The sequence below is a fragment of the Hyperolius riggenbachi genome, chromosome 2 (genome assembly GCF_040937935.1).
Source record: "Hyperolius riggenbachi isolate aHypRig1 chromosome 2, aHypRig1.pri, whole genome shotgun sequence".
NCBI lineage: Eukaryota > Metazoa > Chordata > Amphibia > Anura > Hyperoliidae > Hyperolius > Hyperolius riggenbachi.
Genome location: NC_090647.1, coordinates 105,533,765 through 105,555,840, shown reverse-complemented (window position 1 = coordinate 105,555,840; position 22,076 = coordinate 105,533,765). Strand labels below are relative to the sequence as shown.

Genomic DNA, 22,076 nt, shown 5'->3' with positions numbered 1-22,076 from the left:
CCTGATTTGGGGGCGAAACGGCCGTCGACTCATCCTCTGCACCTCTATGCTACCTCATGTGCCTGATAAGTATTGCTGCTATTTTTTGTTACAACATTTTTACTGCTGCTTGGAATATTTTTATAGGCAAATTATTAAAAGTTTGTTTTAACTGCTGGTGAGCTGCTCCTGGAATCTCTTTCTCTCTTGGGATTACTGTATTTTAGATCCTTGCAGTAGTTCAGTAATATGTTATGTACAACATCAGACCTGAAAGTATAGGGGGACATAAGTGGTGTACACTCAGGGCGATCCTTGATGAATGGGTTGAGGACTGACTGAAGAACAGCTGAGGATGGCAGTGCAGATATCACAAGCCATAGTTACAGATAACCAAACACTTGGCCCATAGAGTTAGGGTTGGGTAAATCCAAGATTTTCCATTGCTGTTGAAAAGCTTTCTGTCACCTATGCTTGTTCAATAAAGATTTTTATAATAATTAAAAAAAAAACTAACCTTTACCCTATTTATAGGCAGATCTCTAAAAGATCTATACTACAGTGCCCACAGATTTGTAAATATGATTGTTCAATCATCAGTTGCTTTGTACTAAAATACAGAACTATAGTCAAATCTCGGAAACCTAGCCCCTGTTAGGGCATCTTCTTCACCCCCTTCAATCTTTATTTCTAAATTCTGGCAAAAATTATATTTAAAAAAAAATCTGAATCTTGACTAGCATAAGGTTGTCTGGATACATAAGCCCATCTTCCCATAGGACTTTGCATTGCCTGGCTGCGCTACTGAGACAAACACCTGCATGAGTATTTTTGCTTGCCTCCCATAGAGAAGTAGCATATTATTTTGTAGGCCGGTATATCTCATGTAATGATTTGGGAAGAAAGCTACTGGCTCCAAAGACGAGGACTAGGAACTAAAAACACACCGACTACCAGCTGCTGATCAGTGATGCATTGCAATGATCTCCAGAAATAGCAGTTGTGCCTAGACAGTGTTTTGTCATCAAACTACGGGAACTATCTGTACAAAGGCAATGAAGACGTGAGATGTGCTACCACGCTACCCTTCAGCAACTGTAATTATACACATTGTTAGCTGGAAGAATCTCTAGTGACAAAAAATACAATTCTTAATACACTCTGCATAAAAGGTTTGGCAAGATCCACAGCCAGAGGAGAAGGAAGGGGGGGGAGACCACAATCACGTGGAACAGGCTCAGTTTGTCCTAATGTTACAGGGCTGGGGGGAGTGGAAGAGAGGGGTTGGGGCAACCTGGTATGTGCATTTTTAATCCGGTAGACTAATTTTAGCTACACTTAAGGGGCACTATGGTGCAAAATTTTAAAGTGTAAAATATGTGCAAACATATATAAATAAGAAGTACGTTTTTTCCAGAGTAAAATGAGCCATAAATTACTTTTCTCCTATGTTGCTGTCACTTACAGTAGGTAGTAGAAATCTGACAGAAGCGATAGGTTTTGGACTAGTCCATCTCTTCATGGGGGATTCTCAGGGATTTATTTATTTTCAAAAGCACTTAGTGAATGAATGGCAGTTGCTCTGTCCAACTGCCAAAAAACTGTGTAGCGAGCAGGGAAGCTGGCCAGCATTATTGTTTAAATCCTTTTTAGGGAATATCTTTATAAAGAATAAAAGCCTTGCTGAGAATCCCCTATGAAGAGATGGACTAGTCCAAAACCTGTTGCTTCTGTCAGATTTCAACTGCCTACTGTAAGTGACAGCAACATAGGAGAAAAGTAATTTATGGCTCATTTTACTCTGGAAAAAACGTACTTCTTATTTGTCTATGTTTGCACATATTTTAAATTTTACAATTTTTCACCATAGTGCCCCTTTAAAGGGAATTCCGAGGTGAAAGTGATATGGAGGCTGCCATATTTATTTCCTTTCAAACAATACAAGTTGCCTGGCTGTCCTAATATTTTGCCTCTAATACTCATAGGCCCATATGCAATTCTCTTTTTCACCTGAGTTTTCTCCTAGGAGATAATTTTTCATCTTTGATTTTAAATAACTTTCCAGTACTTTTCAACTAAAAAAAGTACCAAAAAGTTGCTTAAAAAGTACTATCAATATTATTTTGCCTTCTGGGGGCTTAAAATCATTTTATTGACAAGTTTAAAAATTTCACCTAGGAGAAAACTCAGGTGAAAAAGTGAATTGCATATGGCCCATAGACCCTAAAACAGGCATGCAAGTCAGGGCATTCCTATATGTACGCTGCCGGTGAGTTGGGTGCAGGGTGAGCTGAATGACGGCTCTCCCTGCTGCCGCTCAAATTCCCGGTGGCGTTGACAACTTGGAGAGAGAAATAATTCAGGGTCCAGTGATTGCCGGAATCCTGAAATACCCGTGCGGGGGCTGCGGACTACGGCATTACTGCTAGTCACAGGTCAGGTGCTCTGACTGAAGTCTGACTGCATTAGCTGTGTGTTTGATTCAGGATTGTGACTCTACGGATGTCAGAAGATCAGCAGGGCTGCCAGGCAACTGGTATTGTTTAAAAGGAAACAAATATGGCAGCTTCCATATCACTCTCACCTCGGGTTCACTTTAACTATTAGTAATTAATCTCCTTGGCTATATATGCAGCGGTTATCCTTTTAGCCTATGTGGCATCCTTGAGATAAAAAATGAATCTCTAATATTCAGTGATCCAGTAAAAGGGGCAATTGCCCATATATGGTTTAAAAATTCTGTATGTGTGCTGCAGAGTAATAATCATTGTTACAAATTCACTAAAAATTCACAAGCCATCACTATACTCTGATATAACTCAGGGAAGCCCACTGGGACTGGGAAAGTTATCCGTGACATCGCAGACTTGCATTCCTTCCATCTCGTACCTCTCCATTGTGTGGAAGTCAAAGTTAATGATTGTACCAATGGCTGTCCATCCATTGTTAAATGCCAGTACATCTCCCTTCTAAACCGGCCGTAAAGGACAACTGAAGTGAGAGGTATATAGAGACTGCCATATTTATTTCCTTTTACGCAATACCAGTTCCCTGGCAGTCCTGATGGTCTATTTGGCTGCAGTAGTGTCTGAATCACACCAGAAAGAAGCATGCAGCTAATCTCAGATCTGACAATAAAGTCAGAAACACCTAATCTGCATATGCTTGTTCAGGGTCTATGGCTTAAAGTATTAGAGGCAGAGGATCAGCAGGACAGCCAGGCAACTGGTATTGCTTAAAAGGAAATAAATATGGCAGCCTCCATATCCCGCTTGCTTCAGTTCTTCTTTAAAGTGGCACTAAAGTGAAAAAAATGTATGATATAATAAACTGTATGTGTAGTACGAATAATTAATAGAACATTAGTAGCAAAGATAAGAGTCTCATGTTTTTATTTTCAGTTATATAGCTGTTTTTCTATAACACTGCATCATTCTGTAATATTTGAAGTTTACAAATTACACTCTGTATTTTAGATAATGAAACAGAGCAGAGCTAATGGCCCTTTGAACTTCCTGGCAAAAAAACCTTTAATAAACAAGAAACAGTGAGAGACAGGTTGAGATAAGTGCTTCAGAATATAGCATTGCTCTCTGACTAAATTAGTCGGAGAGCATAGAGAAGCTCTTTTGCATAGATAACAATTGAAGTTTCTTAACTCCTCCTGTACTGCAAACAATATCACTCATATTTGTGCTTCTAATGTTCTATTTCATTGCTGTACTACACATACAAATCATTGTCTCATGATAATGATTCCCTTTCATGCTGCTGACACATTTCAGCAACTTTTGTTATTATCATTGGTGGCCCTAAGGTCTCCTATCCACATTAGCCTAAGGTGAGTAAGTGTAATAAAGCTATGGCAAGGCAAGCAGGCGGGGCTGTGACCTCATGTTACTGACAGAAGCATTCAAACAGGGTCTGGGCAATGCTAAATCATCTCTTGTGGGTGGACTAGACTCTCAAACTGTAAGCAGAGAGTCAGGGAAGCAGAATGCTGCACCAGCATGTGATCTTGGCATGCAGAAATATTCTGGAATAGTTTCTCTTAGGATGAAGTGGAAGAATTATCAATTTGCTATAAAACACTTTATGCTCTTTAACTTATTGCCTGCTAGAGGGGAATGTCAGAGAGTGAGTCTACAGAGCTTGGCAGGCGTTGCTGGCATTCACAGAGTTAACGCTATAAAATGGCTTGGACAAGCCGCAGGCTCGGCTGCGCGCGAGCGAAGGCATACAGTTTTCGCACATGTACTTTTTTTTTGTGTGCTCAGAAACAGCTTTTGGCAGAGCACCTTTTTATTACTTAATACAGCCATATGCCCTGGATAAAAATATCACTTATTTCCTCATGCATCTAAATATAAGAGTGTACATACGCACATGACTGCAGCAGCTTAAGCCTGCTGGATGTGTGGAAAGGACTGCACAGAACAAATAATTCCTCATTCATTGGGCGTGAGGGGGAATGAGCACCAGGAAGCAGTGTGCACAGGAGACAGTCCCCATCATACACAATCAGGCTTAATGAGACACACATGCGTTGTTAAGTGAAAGCCAGGGCACTGAGGGACAGGTTCCACTCCTCTGGGGGATGTCAGACTGGGAAAGAGGCGGGGTAATGCTTTTTAGTGGACTTATTTCTCAGGGAACTTATCCAACTTCTGATAAGTGGCCACAGCTGGACTAGCAATCAAACACTTAACTCTTCATTGACCGCTGTACTTACTTCCTGTTCTCCAAAAACAAGATAGCAAAAGACAAAATAAAAGTTAACGTATGGCTGTATGACCGTACGTTACTCGATATTGCGGGCCGAATCACGTTTTGGTCCAACAATTTCAGCATAGTTGAGGAGAATTTATACCGCAAAATGGTCACCCGATTGATCTTTCGATTTTTTTCTGGTCGAAATCGGTCAAAAGGGCCGATTGGGCATGTTGAAAAATCTTAGATACATGTGCTCGATCAGGTGTGCGGTAAAGTACTAAAGCCAAAAGATCAGCGTAACAACCACACAACTAACAGTTTAAAGTGGACCTGAACTCTTGCACAGTTCAAAAGGAAAACAGAGCAAATGCACTCTGTGGCCTGGTGCACACCAAAAACCGCTAGCAGATCCGCAAAATGCTAGCAGATTTTGAAACGCTTTTTCTTATTTTCCTGTAGCGTTTCAGCTAGCATTTTGCGGTTTTGTGAAGCGTTTTTGGTGTAGTAGATTTCATATATTGTTACAGTAAAGCTGTTACTGAACAGCTTCTGCAACAAAAACACCTGCAAAACCGCTCTGATCTAGCATTTTTTAGAGCAGTTTGCGTTTTTCCTATACTTTACATTGGAGGCAGAAACGCCTCCGCAATCCAAAATCTGCAGCAGCCCGGGAGTATGCGTTTCTGCAAAACGCCTCCCGCTCTGGTGTGCATCAGCCCATTGAAATACATTACCCTAGCGTTTCCACAGCCGCAATCGTATCTGAAAACGCTGCCGAACCGCTCTGGTGTGCACTAGGCCTGTATGTATTTAGAGAGCTCAGCCTGTCTAATTCCCCCTCATCTATGACTAATCACAACTGTAATTTGATTTCTCAGCTATGTCTGCTGGCTACCTTGGCAGAGCAGTTAATTTGCGGTACTTATCCGTTAGCCGGGCGCATCCTCTAGGTGGCGACAAAGCTCCACCAGAGTTACATCTTTCCCTACTATCCATGTCGGCCTGGAGGAGGAATAGTAATTAGCGCCACCTGCCGGATGCGCCCGGCTAACGGATAAGTACCTAATTTGCAAATGCAGGATGTGAACCCTATGCCTGCTTCCAAGAAAACAGGAAGTAGACACACTGCAGATTTATTGCAGGATTTGTATCAGCTGTAAAAAAAGAAACGTTTTTCATTAAAGGTTATTATGCTGTTGCTTATCTTTTAGAGCAGAGAGGAAGTTCAAATTTCAGGTCCGCTTTAAAAAGAGGAATCAATGTGTCAGCTTTTAAATTCCTTTCACTTCAGTTTTCCTTAAAAAAAATATGGAGCTGATGTAGCCTATGCCACTTTGGCATACAATGCTGTAGTCAGGGCGTGAGAAGGGGATACATCATGTGCAGGTGGAACTGTCACAAAGACAAATAACATAACAAAAGCTAATGTGTGTAATACTCAGGTGGGGAAATCAATGCTGAAGAAGAAAACATCGTAACCAAGCAGGTGTCAGAATGATAAATCATGCTTTTCTATGATGAGAATACATGAAATAATTTCCCACTAGGAGAAGATACTGCCTAACATCAGCCTGGAGCCTACAGATAATGCTTTATTTGCCCTGACAGGTGTGATGTATAATCGCTGGTCATTGTGCAGTTACAGGCCTAGCAGTGCAGGGCTTTCCTGTAGATGAGAGTGCTGCTGTCTTCAGGTACCTGAGCTGCTGGCAGGTGACCGTGACCACTCTGGGCACACAAGATTCTGTATTTTTTCATGTCTTTTTTATACATCAGACACAGCCGGCGATTTTCTCATATTTTATGTTTTTTTGCTGACTCTATTTCCTATGCCCTCCTGCTAAGTTTCCTTGCTCTATTTCTTTCCCAGGGGGCTATTTATAAAGACCACAATCCGCTGATCGCCAGAGAAATGCTGCTATTTCTGTAGAAAATAAAGGCGTCCTTCGATTAAAGTCTTCGGTACCAACGTAGCTGGAATCTACGGTTTGCTGGTGGCTGCACAGCTCTGACGTAGATTGCAACTATTCACCGCCGCACACTCACGCCGTTCTCGGGGATTCTGTCGCTGCACCTGCTCACTCTGCTACCACAGCGGCAACAGAGCTTCCGCACCCCAGGATTACTGTCAGCCAATCACAGTAATCACAGCTCACAATATGGAAAGGATTGCTCTGGTCCTTAAAGTGTACCTGAACTGAGGCAGGAAAGAAAATTTGTACATACTTGGGGCTTCCTCCAGGCTAATCGCTCCCTCGCCGCCCTCCCCCACCTCCTGTGCAGTCAGCGCAGGCACAGTCTGGCCACACGCACTCCCCCAGGCTGTGCATACGCACTTGGCCCCAGAGAGGCGGACTTACCGATGCCAATTGTGGAAGGTCCAGGGGGCAGCGCAGGACAGCGATCAGCCCAGAGGGGGCTGAAGGAAGCCCCAGGTATGTAGAAATTTCTTTTCCCTCACCATCTCAGGTTTATTTTAAGAGGCCAGAGCCATCCAGAACCGAAAGGGTTAAAATGGGATCACAATCCCAAAACTAAAATTTCAGTAACTAAACTTGGTTGCATAAACGAACATTTCAAAGCATTCCAAGTATTACCTTTATGTAAAATTGCTTATCTTCACTGCAGAGAGCAGTAAAACCTTGTTATAGGCAAAGGCAAGAATCTCCCTGTGCTTGTGTCTTCACTCTGCCCCCTCCCCCTAATGACTAGACACACTGCCTTGACAACAGCAGAAAAGGAGGGGGTCAGAGTGAAGACACAAGTACAGGGAGTTTCTTGCCTTTGACCAGAGATAAGCAAGCTTCTACTAATTTCTGCAGTGAAAATAAACGATTTCACACACGGGAATGCTTTCAAACATTCGTTCATGTAACTAAGAGTAGTTACTGAAATTTTAAATTTTGGGAGTATAATCCCACTGATTTGCCTGTTTCAAGTGATTGCTGCCATTCAAGCAGCAAGAGAAACTGCCTCACCCACAGAGGCTCGAAAATTATTCTCTCAAAAATATTATACCAGATTTGTAGCTGCTTACGTTACACCTGACTGACATAGTCATAATTTGGCAGTGTTTCCATGTGAACCAGTTACAAAAAAAAAGAAGTTTTTGTTCAACAGCATAGTACACACCCTTTAAATGAAGACTCTAGGGAGCGATGCCCATTTGCCACAGATTATCCTAAATTATGCTGAGTGACTCTGGAATTTTGGCAATTTAGACATACTGGAAGTCTGCATAATACACACTTGACTTAGCAACAGCTGGGCAGTGATATTTGTGATGCATGTCATTTGTTCCACTGTCATAGTCTGCGTAATAGAAGTATTCAGCAGACTTATAGTACTGAACAGTATATAGCTGTCACGGACGATTGCGGGGACGCAGGCGCGTCCTGGAACCGCCCGTGAAGAAAAGAACGATCGCACTCGATTCCTGCATCGATTGCGCTTCAGATCAATAGAACCAAGATTTGATGTGTAGTATCTCTCTGCCTAGGAACAGCTGGGGGATCTGTCTTAGCTGAAGTGACAGCCTGGGGGGAAGGTGTTAATTAGCTTGGACATATTCCCTGTGGAAGGCACAATTCCCCTTTTGGTTCTGGGAACCAGGTGACACTTAGCTGATCTCATGGAGATGTTAATTAACCAAAGGATGCCTAGGTACAGCCAGGCAGGCTACGAATCCACGGGAGGTCTTGACACTTTGCTCCCTAGTAAAGATCAAAGGAAAGTCAGCTGTTAGCAGCTAGAACACACCCTGAATAAACCTGAAGTCTCATGGCATAATCCATAACTTCCCAGATCTGTAATATTTCTGGGGTTCCTGAGATGGCAGCTTCACCAAACGTGGGGGAAGTGTAGCATGAGCCCCGGTGCTGGTTCTGAGGAAGTTTCAGAACATTCTGAGGTAAGGACTGCCAGTTAGGCAGTTTGAAAATGCCCTGATGATACCACAGGGGTCCCACCCCTCATGTCTGGTATCAGGGCGCTGGGTAAATCGAGACAGACCTGAAAATGTTAATAAATCTGCCCTGACCTGTACGGTTCTGTGAGATAGAGCCCATATATGGGTAGATATGATTTCTAGCCCCCAGGATAAGGGGAGGGCTCATCTCATCTTCTAAGGGGGTGTATGGCTCCCCGCCCTCACTCCCTCCTACTGAAGCAGGGGCATAAGAATGGCTGAGGACCCAAACTCAGTGTCCTCCACACTGAAACATCTTGAATTCATCAGATGCCAGCTTGAGGATATGCTGGCATCCACCTGGTCTGAACTCTGAACTCAAATTGAAACCCAGAACTCTGTTTTCCCACAAAAAGGACATCTTTCCAGGAACTAAGTATTTTTCTCCCTTCTTTTATTTTTTATACTGGCTATTACTGTTTTAATAATTGTTGATTTTAATAATTGTCTGTATATATTAATTATTTATATTGCGTGAATAAACGACTTTCTCCAAGTCATTCACTGTCTGCTACCCTGCTTATCAGCACGCACAGAACTGATCCCGGGTCTCTGAAGATACGCTACTGTTTGTTTGTTGTTGGCTAGACAGAATATCGTGTGTTTAACCATTTTATTCGCAGGATTAGTCAGTTAATGGGCTCCACGGTCCCATGGTAACCGCGGTGGTGGCAGTTTACTCTGAACCAGTAGGTGACGTTGTAATTACCCGTGTCTCACAGGCTCCCTTCTGAGTTGTCTGCGGCTAATTCTTAACGGTTCCTGCGCATTGACTGCGACCAGAGTTCGCACGATCTGTGCGCTGGCACTGTTTAGAAGGCTAAGTGCGGTCAGCCACTAGGGCTCCTGTGACAGTGTTAGGCAGCGGTTGGGACCTGTGTTGTGCTGAAAGTATCTACGATAGCGCTAGCGCTATCGAGAAACGAACTAATTCGTTGGTGTAGCTGGAAGGCAATATATTTTTTATATATACAGAGAGACTGTGTAGCCAGTACCCCTCCCCAAAAGTTTTATTTTATTTGGCATGGAAATGTCCGGGAACTACAAGAAAATGTGCCTGGCGGACCTGCAAAATCTTTGCCAAGAGAGAGGCATTGATGTCGGCCGCAAGACACAACGGGACCTGGTAACGGAATTGTTTCAATGGGATACCCAGCAACTGCGGGAGCCGGCGGTGTCCGCTGAAGTGGATACCAGCCCATCTGACCCAAGTCAAGGGGAACCAGAGACTGAAGATTCTGCGCATACGGAGGTTGAGCATCCTGCGGGCCCTGCTGCAACAGTTACGCCAGAGACTGTCAGTGTGGACCCCAATCCCAGAGTTTCTGAAAGTACTCGCCCGGAAACGGCCAGTACTGGACTGTCCATGGTTGCTGACCCGGTAATGCAGCAGGCATTACAAAAGCTGATGGAGACTGACCTGGACAAGTACCTGCAGTACATGGCGGAGCAAAAGCGAGAGGAACGGGAGCGCCAATCTGCAGAGGCGCGGGAGAGAGACGACAGCATGAGCTCAACATGGCAAAGGTTCAACAGGCCAGCCGGAGTTCACCGCCCAGCCTCCCTGCTGAAGGAGCTGCACCACCCGTAAGTGCAAAATTTAAATTCACTAATATTGAAAAAGACACAGACATTGACTTGTTTTTGCGGTCTTTTGAAAAAGCATGCCGTCAGTATCGTCTGTCCCAAGACCAGTGGGCCAGACATCTGACACCTTTGCTGCGCTACAAAGCGCTTGATGCCTTCGCAGAATTGTCTGCGGAGAAGGATAATGATTATGCTGCTATAAAAGACGCTATCATTACTAAGTACCAGCTGACGCCAGAAGCCTATCGGAAAAAGTTCAGGGCCTGGCAGAAAAAGCCTTCTGATTCGTACCGAGATGTGGCCAGCAGCTTGCTCACCACACTCCGCCAGTGGACACTAGGCCTCACCAAAGGGTCTTATGATGTCCTGGAGGACTTGATAGTCCTGGAACAATTTCTGAACATTTGCCCTGCTGATGTACGCCAGTTTGTGCTAGAACGCAGGCCGGCTTCAGCAACTGTCGTTGCAGACCTTGCTGAGACTTTTGCAACTACCCGGGTGGCTGATACCCGCAGAACGGTCCCATCCAGCTGGAGAGGAGGTCAGCCCAATACCTCGGCAGACCCTCCTGCCCCTGTGAGCCGTCCGCCACAGAGGCCACCCAGCGCAGCTGCTGCACCCAGGCCTGCAGCGCCTGGAGAGGTCACATGTCACTACTGCCGCCAGCCCGGACACATGAAGTTCGACTGCCCGGAGCGGAGACAGACACCACCAGCACCTGGATCATCTGCATCACCTGCACCTCACCCACAGCAGAGGCAACCCGCCAGCGAACCACAGCCTGGATCATCAGATTTTGTCCTGTTTGCCCGCGGAAAGGAAATCCGCGACCGAACCGACCAGCAGCAACTTGTTAGAGTGAACGGCAAAGTTGTCACCGGATTCCGAGACACCGGAGCTGACATCACGTTAGTTCACTCACACCTTGTACCAAAGGAGAGCATCAGCTCCAGCCGATCCCTTGCCCTTACTGGAGTAGAGGGCACCCTTTTCCACATAGCCCACGCAAAAGTGAAGCTGGATTGGGGAGTGGGAGGAGTCCAAGAACGGGTTGTTGGGGTTATGAAGGATCTCCCAGTCCCTGTGTTGCTAGGGACTGATTTGGGCAAGCTTGTGTCCTACTATGAACCTGCCACGACCGCCTTGTCGCTCACGGAAGGAGACGGACTCTCCACCCACCACCAGGTACTTTATACACTTGGGGGAGCACCAGGGGGAGGTGGGTTGAATGTGCCCAGTTCAAGGGTACCAGGTTCAATAGTGCCTGCTTCAAAGGCACCTGAGTTTGATGTACAGACTGTCTGTTGTGATGATGCTGTAGCTGTACCTGAGTTTACTGTACAACCTGTCTGTAATGAAAAAATGTCTATACCTGTCAATGTCATTACTGCATGCAATGATGATTTGAGTAATGTCTGTCTGTGCCATTCTGACAGTGTACCTGTGCTAGCAGTACCGCGCAGCTGCACTGCTCAGAACCCGAGCTCAGAACAGGTGGAGGGGGTTCCGGCCTCCTCCCCCTCCTCTGACCGCAGGGATGAGACTTTTCAGCCGCTGGCCTCGTGTGACATGAGCCAGTTGGCTGAAACTGACAGCGCCGTATTCTCAGCCGCACTATAAAGTGACCCAAGCCTGGAGGTGCTCAGGCAGCAAGCCGCTGAGCCCCTCGCGGACGGGGCCGCTTTCAAGGTGTACTGGGAAGGTGGGAGACTGTACAGTGAGTCTGTACAGCCCCCTACAGGTAGATCCCACGCGAATACCAAGTGGCTTGTGGTCCCGAGTGCGTTCAGGGGACATGTGCTGAAATCCGCACATGGTAATCCTCTGACAGGGCACTCGGGTGTCCGCAAGACACTCGCCGGTATTCGGAACCAGTTTTATTGGCCCCGGATGAACAGGGATGTAGCAAACTACTGCAGGGCATGTGCCGTCTGTCAGGAGCTGGGAAGGTCCAGGGATTCCCGCGGGGTTCCCTTAGGTCCACAGCCACTTAGCAGGGGAACCCCGCGTGGGCTGGCTGTTGACCTAACCAACCCACTGCCCGTTGTCAGCAGTCACGGCAGACACCACGTCCGACTGCAGTGGCGCAAACGCCCTGTCCAGAACGGTCCATGTTGGGTCAACCCTGAGGGTAGCAGACCGCGACCGGTCCAGGGGAACCGAGCCACAGGCTCCAATAGGTTTTCCCGCCGTACCGGCAACTCGAGGCCCGTCAGCCAGGTTAGCGGCGCCGCCACACATCTTGCGGATGAGTGGCTGAGCCGCAGACAAGGGGGAGGGCTGTCACGGACGATTGCGGGGACGCAGGCGCGTCCTGGAGCCGCCCGTGAAGAAAAGAACGATCGCACTCGATTCCTGCATCGATTGCGCTTCAGATCAATAGAACCAAGATTTGATGTGTAGTATCTCTCTGCCTAGGAACAGCTGGGGGATCTGTCTTAGCTGAAGTGACAGCCTGGGGGGAAGGTGTTAATTAGCTTGGACATATTCCCTGTGGAAGGCACAATTCCCCTTTTGGTTCTGGGAACCAGGTGACACTTAGCTGATCTCATGGAGATGTTAATTAACCAAAGGATGCCTAGGTACAGCCAGGCAGGCTACGAATCCACGGGAGGTCTTGACACTTTGCTCCCTAGTAAAGATCAAAGGAAAGTCAGCTGTTAGCAGCTAGAACACACCCTGAATAAACCTGAAGTCTCATGGCATAATCCATAACTTCCCAGATCTGTAATATTTCTGGGGTTCCTGAGATGGCAGCTTCACCAAACGTGGGGGAAGTGTAGCATGAGCCCCGGTGCTGGTTCTGAGGAAGTTTCAGAACATTCTGAGGTAAGGACTGCCAGTTAGGCAGTTTGAAAATGCCCTGATGATACCACAGGGGTCCCACCCCTCATGTCTGGTATCAGGGCGCTGGGTAAATCGAGACAGACCTGAAAATGTTAATAAATCTGCCCTGACCTGTACGGTTCTGTGAGATAGAGCCCATATATGGGTAGATATGATTTCTAGCCCCCAGGATAAGGGGAGGGCTCATCTCATCTTCTAAGGGGGTGTATGGCTCCCCGCCCTCACTCCCTCCTACTGAAGCAGGGGCATAAGAATGGCTGAGGACCCAAACTCAGTGTCCTCCACACTGAAACATCTTGAATTCATCAGATGCCAGCTTGAGGATATGCTGGCATCCACCTGGTCTGAACTCTGAACTCAAATTGAAACCCAGAACTCTGTTTTCCCACAAAAAGGACATCTTTCCAGGAACTAAGTATTTTTCTCCCTTCTTTTATTTTTTATACTGGCTATTACTGTTTTAATAATTGTTGATTTTAATAATTGTCTGTATATATTAATTATTTATATTGCGTGAATAAACGACTTTCTCCAAGTCATTCACTGTCTGCTACCCTGCTTATCAGCACGCACAGAACTGATCCCGGGTCTCTGAAGATACGCTACTGTTTGTTTGTTGTTGGCTAGACAGAATATCGTGTGTTTAACCGTTTTATTCGCAGGATTAGTCAGTTAATGGGCTCCACGGTCCCATGGTAACCGCGGTGGTGGCAGTTTACTCTGAACCAGTAGGTGACGTTGTAATTACCCGTGTCTCACAGGCTCCCTTCTGAGTTGTCTGCGGCTAATTCTTAACGGTTCCTGCGCATTGACTGCGACCAGAGTTCGCACGATCTGTGCGCTGGCACCGTTTAGAAGGCTAAGTGCGGTCAGCCACTAGGGCTCCTGTGACAATAGCTAACATGCTTAAGGTTTTATATGCTTGGTGCTGCAGATTTTACCCATCCAGAAATGGTCACACTTCATATTTTAAAGCTGGTAATGGATACAGTTGCTATAGTCCATTTTGCTTTGGGACTGGGCCCTTATGATCTCTGCACTGCTTTTATGGGGCCAGGTGACAAACTGAGTGCCTAGTGTCACTTTTCATCAATTTCTGTTCAAATCAAGACACACACATAAGGACACTGAGCTAGAACTGTTTAGCCAACTAGGGTATGTGGGGGTGCAGGAGAAAAAGGCACCTAATGTTTACTTATATATTTATTCATCCGCGACTATAATTCCCAGCAGAGTTGATCCAGGGACTTTAATTGGCCCAAGTCTTTTAAGGCCACGGTCACAGTGGTGTGTAGCGGTGTTTGGCGTAATTGGCACTTTGTAACATGGCTTACCGCACTGCAAAGCACCACCTATGCAATATTCATAGTGAGACGGGTGCTTTGCAGAGTAACGGGTTGCGGTATGGTAACCGGTAAACATGTGCGTTAACAGCAGAAGTGAAGCATACTTTGACGGATTCACTGTGCAAACATGCCGCTCTCCAATACGTTGCATTCCTGCTGTCACAGGGAATACATCGGCTACTGCAACGTGACCTAAGGTGTTTTTTTTTGTTGGCTTCCCTTGGATAAAATGGGGTAAGTGAGGTTGCAGGAGAGAAAGGTACCTAATGTTTACTTACTGGTTGAACTTAATGGATGAATGTCTTTTTTCAACCAAACTATGTAAGATACAGTGTAGCTGTTAGGCTTGGTTCACACGTAAGTCTGTACATTCCTGGTCTAGTTCAGTCCGGTCCTGTCAGTTTTGCATCAGTTTATCATTTTTACCTGACTGTAAATGTACAGATTTATGTGTGAACACACTCATAGAAACACATACAAAACTGATGGCAACTGTCAAAAACTGACAGGACAGGACTGGACAACTTTTTATGTGTGAACCCAGCCTGTCTGAGGATAATTGTTTATAGCAATAGACAGCTATAAGAATTTCAGACCTTTTCAGTGGGGAGGTACAATGTAATTCATTATACATTAGTTGCAATTCACACTGTTTTAATCAGGGCTGTGAAGTCGGTACAAAAATCTTCCGACTCCAACTCCGACTCCTCGGTTTATGAAACCACGACTCCGACTCCAACTCCGAGTACCCAAAATGTCTCCGACTCCTCGACTCCAACTCCTTAGTCTAATATTTAACAGGGCAGTGGATTTTGTACAAAAATCACCCGACTCCGACTCCTTAGTTTTTGAAATCAACGACTCCGACTCCAGGTGCCCAAAATTGCCCCGACTCCGACTCCTCAACTCCGACTCCACAGCCCTGGTTTTAATACATTCCTGTTACAAATACAGCTACTCTTCTTAGAATTTGCTGTGTTTTCAAGTTATTGGCCAGCCGGACCCCGCGAACTGCCACTGCATGCCTACACAGCACACCACAGATCTGCAACATGAACAATAATCTATGCGGGGCAGAGTGATGCAGTAATACATGCTTTACAACATATACTTTATAACTAGCGGTGATGGAATCTGTGGCTAATCTCCCTGTCAGGCTATTACTACAGCAGCAAGGCTCTCGTTGCATTCCTTTCCTTTCATCTTACTTCTGAAGACTACTCACTTTGCATAAAAACTGCCGCACTTTATCACAGAAATCAATTTGCTGATTTAACACACCGCTGTGAAGAAGATGTTCAGCATATGCCCTGATCTTGCTGGTGTGTGTGTTGGCCTCTGTACTGTTAATTGATGAATTGATACAGTCACATCCTGCAGTACTGTAAATCAAATGACATGCAGCGCCGGGATAAACGTGATTTAGATAATCTAATAGAAATGGGGCAGGCGTTAGACATTATTTATCTCTCACTGGAAATGCCAGAGACCCATATGCCATGTTTGAGGAAGGATTCTGTAGTAGTGTTGGGCACTGCCAGGTAATCCATCATCTGAGCATCTCTGCGAAAGCTGTCTGAACCCCTTAATGCTAACCTGGCTAAATGCTTTGAAGCTGAGACGGAATGACATTATGTGGCGCATGTGCGCATTATGCTGGCAGGTAAACACTGTAACAAACAGCTTTTGTCATGGGGGAGTACAGGAAGAGAATGCAGGGGTATGGCTCGCTCAGTCACCTTTGCTGTCGGAGTCGCTCTCGCTGAGCACAGGACTGATTAGAGGGGTGTTTCTGTCTCCATCTTGCCCTCCTTCTTTCTGCCGGGTTTTGGCATTCTCAATTCCTTTCACCCTCCGTGCATGTCGGTTCCCTTTATAATGTGCCTCGGCCTGGCTCTGTAAAGAAACAAGACAAGCAATTAAAAGACAGAACTGCCTGTATGATTTTTAAACTGAAAAAAATTAAAAGAGCACTTCAAACACAAATAGTTTCCTCAATCTGTGCAGATACTAAGCTGCTGGGCTTCTTTTTATCTGTCTATAACAGGCATGGGCAAACTTGGCCCTCCAGCTGTTAAGGAACTACAAGTTCCACAATGCATTGCATGAGTCTTACAGGCACAGTCATGGCTCATAAAGCCAAATGCATTGTGGGACTTGTAGTTCCCTAACAGCTGGAGGGCCAAGTTTGCCCATGTCTGGTCTATAAGCTCCATGATTAGCGTCAAATAAATCACTTGAAAAAACCTGGTTTAGAAGCTTATACACTGACCACTCTCTGCATGGCAGACTGTGCTGTGCTATAACAGACTGTCTGTGCTATAGGCTGCAATGTTCTTAGAGAGATTCAGCCTGCGCTTTCCCCCTAGTAGTCTTAACCCCAGGATGATGCAATCCAGGCAGCAACAACAGCCCCACCCACCCACAGTCAGTGAAAACTGACTAAGGGCCTTTTTCCACTACTCTGCGGTTTGATTCTTATCGCAAATCGCAAGGTACATTAAACTAATGGAAACTGCACCAGCAATTTCCATTAGTGCGATCCGATTGCGATGCGATTTCTGTCCAAACGCAATCGTCGTCCTGCCGCGTTTTGGATGCGATTAAGCTCTAGTATACTGAGTATAGTAGCTCAACCGCAATCGCATGGTGGAATTTGAAACGCAATTGCGATTGCATTTCACAGTGGAAAAGAGCCCTAAAGGAGGCCATATATTGTCAGACGTTAGATGGCCCAATGATTCGACTATCGGATTGATCCCTCTGTGATTGAATCTGATCAGAGAGGGATCTATAACCTGCCTCACACTGCAAACAGATTTCCAATAGATTTCATCATGAAATCTACTGGAAATCTGTGAAGCCTCCTGCTGGCCCCCCAGGTCTCCCACCATGTAATATGTACCCCCCTGCAACGCCTCCCCCCTCACCCCCACCGACTGTTGCAGGCTAACCTATACACTGTTGTGTGTCACCATTTCTTCCTCCAATATCGCCAAGGGTGTCTGTGTGAAGGCGACCCTAACGCATGTACTGACATCATGGGGTTCAGGTGCCCTCAGTGGACAAGGAGGAAGATGTGGGACACTGGAGGAGGTATGCCAGTGGACAGGTGAGCCTTCAACACTCACCATGGGCCCAGGGGACACATATTTAACATGGGGGGGAGACCAGCCGATGAGTCCTTCAGTCGCCAGGAAATCTAACGCGCACCTGACTGAGACTTTTTGAACGAGATCTTTCCAGCAAGCTGGATTGGTCGTTTTGATCAATTTCACCCGGAGAGTGATCTAAATGACAATCAGGCAGCCACATTGCAGCATTGATCGCTGCCAGATTCAATCAATATCAATGCTGTAAATCGAGTAATGGTAGGGCAAACTTACTGAAATCCCTGCTTCTGGTCATTTACTCAAACATTCAAAACAGCCGTTGTACCTGCAGAAGTCCAATCTCACAAAAAAGGATAACGACTAAGGCTCCAGGCATGGGCAAACTTGGCCCTCCAGCTGTTGAGGAACTACAAGTCCCACAATGCATTGCAGGAGTCTGACAGCCATAGTCATGACTCATAAAGGCAAATACATTGTGGGATTTGTAGTTCCTTAACAGCTGGAGGGCCAAGTTTGCCCATGCCTAAGCGCTCTGACTGCTGTTAACTGATATTTATACATCTATGCCAGGAGATGGGCTGAAAATTCTCTTTTACCCCACAGAAATCAAGCATTCATTCTGAAGCTGTCAGTTTCCCTGGCATGTGACTGGTTGCTGTGTGGAAACACAGACAGTTCCAGAGACACATTTCTTAATCAGGTCTGCAATGCTGCAGGAGATGTCAGTCTCTATAAATGAGTAAAATAAATTATGATATTTCAGTAGTACTGCAGAGAGGGATGGAGATTGGGCCTCTATCATGGCTTGTGGTTATGAATCCCATTAGTCTTCAGACACCATGCGTAACTGTGTCACTATGCTCCCCAACTGTCACTTCCTGTGAGATCACATGGCAGGCTCGGCCTGTGACAGGACCATTTGGTGACAGCAGAAGGGATGACTGGAAAGATGTTTCATTATAGAGGAAACTCTTTCTGTACCAAACCACTATTTCCAGTCTACAGACAGCTAGATAAAACAGTGCTGCAGTTCTCCAGCTTAGGCTTGTCTGCTTGGCGGATATCATTGTAAGTGTATAATAAGTGTACACATCCATCCCAGCAGTGCTAATCCCAGCATCCTCATCACCCCTCATAAACATAGGCAACAGAAATAGGCATAATTGGCATATGATGAACAACTGCAATATTATATGTCATCTTCACTGGAAGCTGCATGTCAAGCTGAGCAGTAGTTCCAGAGAAGTGGACTGTTGAAATAATAAACACATTTTAATTTGGTTGTAAAAGTCAAGTTTGACCCAACACTCTCTAACGGTCTTTAAAGTGTACCAGAGATGAATATAAAACAAAAATTCATACAGATTTGTGGCTTCCTCCAGCCCCCTCCAGCCTGATTGCTCCCTTGGCACCACCCTCAGCCTCCTGGATCTTCTCTAAGGAGTCCTGGTATCTTCAGCCAGTCAGTGCATGTGCAGTAGTACTGTGCAGGTGCAGAAAGCTCCCAGCGATTGGAGTGCTGCATGTGCAGTAAGCCCCCACTGGCCAAGATACTGGGGCCGCTTACGGAAGATCGAGGAGGCGGAGGGCGACACCGAGGGAGCGATCACGCCGGAGGGGGCTGGAGGAAGCCCCAGGTATGTATTTTTTTTTTCATAATCATCTCTGTGACAGCGCTCCTCTTGATATCTAAAAACTAAACAAAAAGCTACACATAGTGCATTACTGTAGTCTCATGTTGCAGGCAACACACATGCCACCCAAAACGTGCAGAAGTGATTCAATGTGTTCCACTCAGTGATAAAACAAGCACCCCTCCAATGTAGCAGCTCACCAGATGGACACCACCTCAAAGTCCAGGTGGGTCTAGCGCATAGCCTTGGAGCGGCAAACTTTAAATCACAGCCTTCACAGCTCCGTTTTCAAAAAAAACGTATAAATCCAGAATTTATTGCACAATTCCACATGTAAAAAAGATAAAAATAATATAGCGTAATACAGCCTTAATAGATTAATCCTCACGTGGATAGATGAATATAGGGCATATCGGGTATCACAGCCCAGCAATATCATTCACTCTCTGGCGGCGCCGGCATCCCGACCCTCCGCTCAGGCTCGTTCCTCTTAGTGTGCGAACTTCCCGCTGCCCAGTGACGTCAGACGCTCCTGGCTCCGCACCTCTAAGGCTATGCGCTAGACCAGTGGTACTCAAACTAAGGCCCGCGGGCCGAATGCGGCCCCCTGAGGCTTTTTTACCGGCCCCCCACACACAAAATGTATTACTTATAGATGCAGTCAGCTACATCTTTAAATATTGTTGGTCTACATTTAGAATAGCAGTGCTGGCACCAGCCTTCTACATGGAAGCCAGAAAGCAGTAATTCGCTGGTTTCCAATCAAATTCCCCATTAGGTGACACTTTTGTCCAATTGGACTGCAGGTTGTCATCTGGGTATGTTTCACTGTCTGGTCCGCAAAGACTTCTACATCATTTTATGTATACTCCGGCCCCCCAGCAGTCTGAAGTATGTTGACCCAGCCCTCGACACAAAATGTTTGGGGACCCCTGCGCTAGACCCACCTGGACTCTGAGGTGGTGTCCATCTGGTGAGCTGCTACATTGGAGGGGTGCTTGTTTTATCACTGAGAGTGGAACACATTGAATCACTTCTGCACTTTTTGGGTGGCATGTGTGTTGCCTGCAACATGAAACTACAGTAATGCACTATGTGTAGCTTTTTGTTTAGTTTTCAGAAATCAAGAGGAGCGCTGTCACAACATCTTTTACAAGTGTACGTGGCTTTGTGGTAGCGAATACTCATTTTCAGAACTCGACCTTTTGTGCTCTAATGTCCTGTCCTGGCAGTTTTTACTAAGACTATAATCATCTCTGGTTTCCTTCAAAGAGTACCTGAGGTGACATGTGACATGAGGAGATAGATATGTGTATGTACAGTGTAAAAGAATACAAATAATTAAACTGTTTTTTTTCTGTCTGAAAGAACTTTCAGGCCTGCAAGTGACAGTTTCTTGCCCAGTCGGGCAATAGGGTAACTCTCACTGATAAGGAATTGCAGCCATATAACTCTTGCCTGGCAGAGAGTAGCTTTTGAGTACAGGGAATATATTAAAAGAAAAGTCAATAGTTCATAGATTTTAGCTCTGGGACACTTGAAAGACTGGGTCATTGAGCAGAGACATTAAAATATTACATCTACTTTTTACGTTTTTAAGCATAAAATAAATCTCTGGGAAATGTATTTTGTTGGAGTAGGAGGATAGATAAAGTTGTTTATCTCATCAGTTTGGTTTCACTTTAAGGTTGGGTTTACACTACTAATCTTGCCGAAGCCTGGAAAATAACATGTAGTGCTAAAAAAACGCTATCCCCCCAACACTACCCCGTCAGAAGGGGGTTGCATTTTTTTAAAACACCGTTAACCATATTGATTCCTAAACGCTCTATATGTATGGCCCATAGGTTTACATAGGAAGCTGTTTTAAAGGGCATAAAACGTTCCATTTCCTACCCTAAAAACCTGTGAGTGTAAATGAAGTCCTAATAGGATGGATTACTTGTCTGTTCCACAGGTCAGGACCATAACTCATGCTGGAGTTTGTCTTCAGGGGATTTTAGCAGGCTTCAAGGACTACAATTTCAAAAGTGCACTTTGTATTTTCCATGCGTTAATCTTCCATTAGACACACTTTCCCCACATTAGAAAATGCCACTATGATATGCAAACAGGAAATGATGTAATCATCCCTAGAGGAATGCTTGTAAGAAATCTCAAAAACACATGAAAGGTGCCACTAGTATAATGTTACAAAAATTTACTTTGCTGAACTGGGAAGCTACTATGTAAACAGTGGCAATTCTGCAGTGGAAACAAGCCCTAACCCTAACCATGCAGGACAATAGGAATTTCTATCATCCTGGCAAACTCAAAGCGCCAGAGCTGCAGCCACTAGGGCGCGTTCTATAGGCAGTAGCAGTGTTAAGGAGTCTTGCCCAAGGCCTCCTTAGGGCCAGTTCACGCTGCAAGAGCTTTTTCTAGGTGCTTGTGATTTGAAAATCTCTTGCTATTGTAATCCTATGTGTGTGTTCTCACTTGAGCAATGTGATTTTAGAAACTTTTTGAAATCACTCGTTCTTAATCAGCGCTTGTAGTGTAAACCAGCTCTTACTGAATTGGTGCTGGCTTACTGAACAGGAAGAGCCCAGGTCCCCTGAGTCAGAGGCACAGCCTTTAACCAGTACACTTTCCAGCCACTATTTTCTAACTAAACAAAATGTACTATATTAGGTGAACCCGGAACCAAGGATTCTCCACCCTATTCACCCTAACCATCTGTGATTGCCATAAAATAGGTAGACCAATAGGTACACCCTGATAGGAGAGGTGTGTGCACTTGCCTCCCATTTTGGGAGTTAAACACAGTGAAAGTATGGAAAATATATGTATGGAAACCCTGCAGAAGCAACATTCAGAACAATTATTGATTCATAAAACTTTTGTCATG

The 22,076-nt window shown here is 45.4% G+C and overlaps 1 protein-coding gene across 7 annotated transcripts in view; it reads right to left on the bottom strand.

Annotated features, from left to right (window-relative positions):
* Positions 1–22,076, bottom strand: part of ZNF385A (zinc finger protein 385A) — a 502,107-nt gene that overhangs the window by 33,262 nt on the left and 446,769 nt on the right. For 6 of the 7 annotated variants that reach the window (XM_068267161.1, XM_068267160.1, XM_068267159.1 and 3 more), the window contains one exon: positions 16,179–16,335. In XM_068267161.1, coding sequence (XP_068123262.1) covers positions 16,179–16,335 — 157 coding nt within the window. Of the gene's footprint in view, positions 1–16,178; positions 16,336–18,321; positions 18,409–22,076 lie in introns of those variants that run through there. The other variant, XM_068267165.1, reaches the window with a different exon arrangement.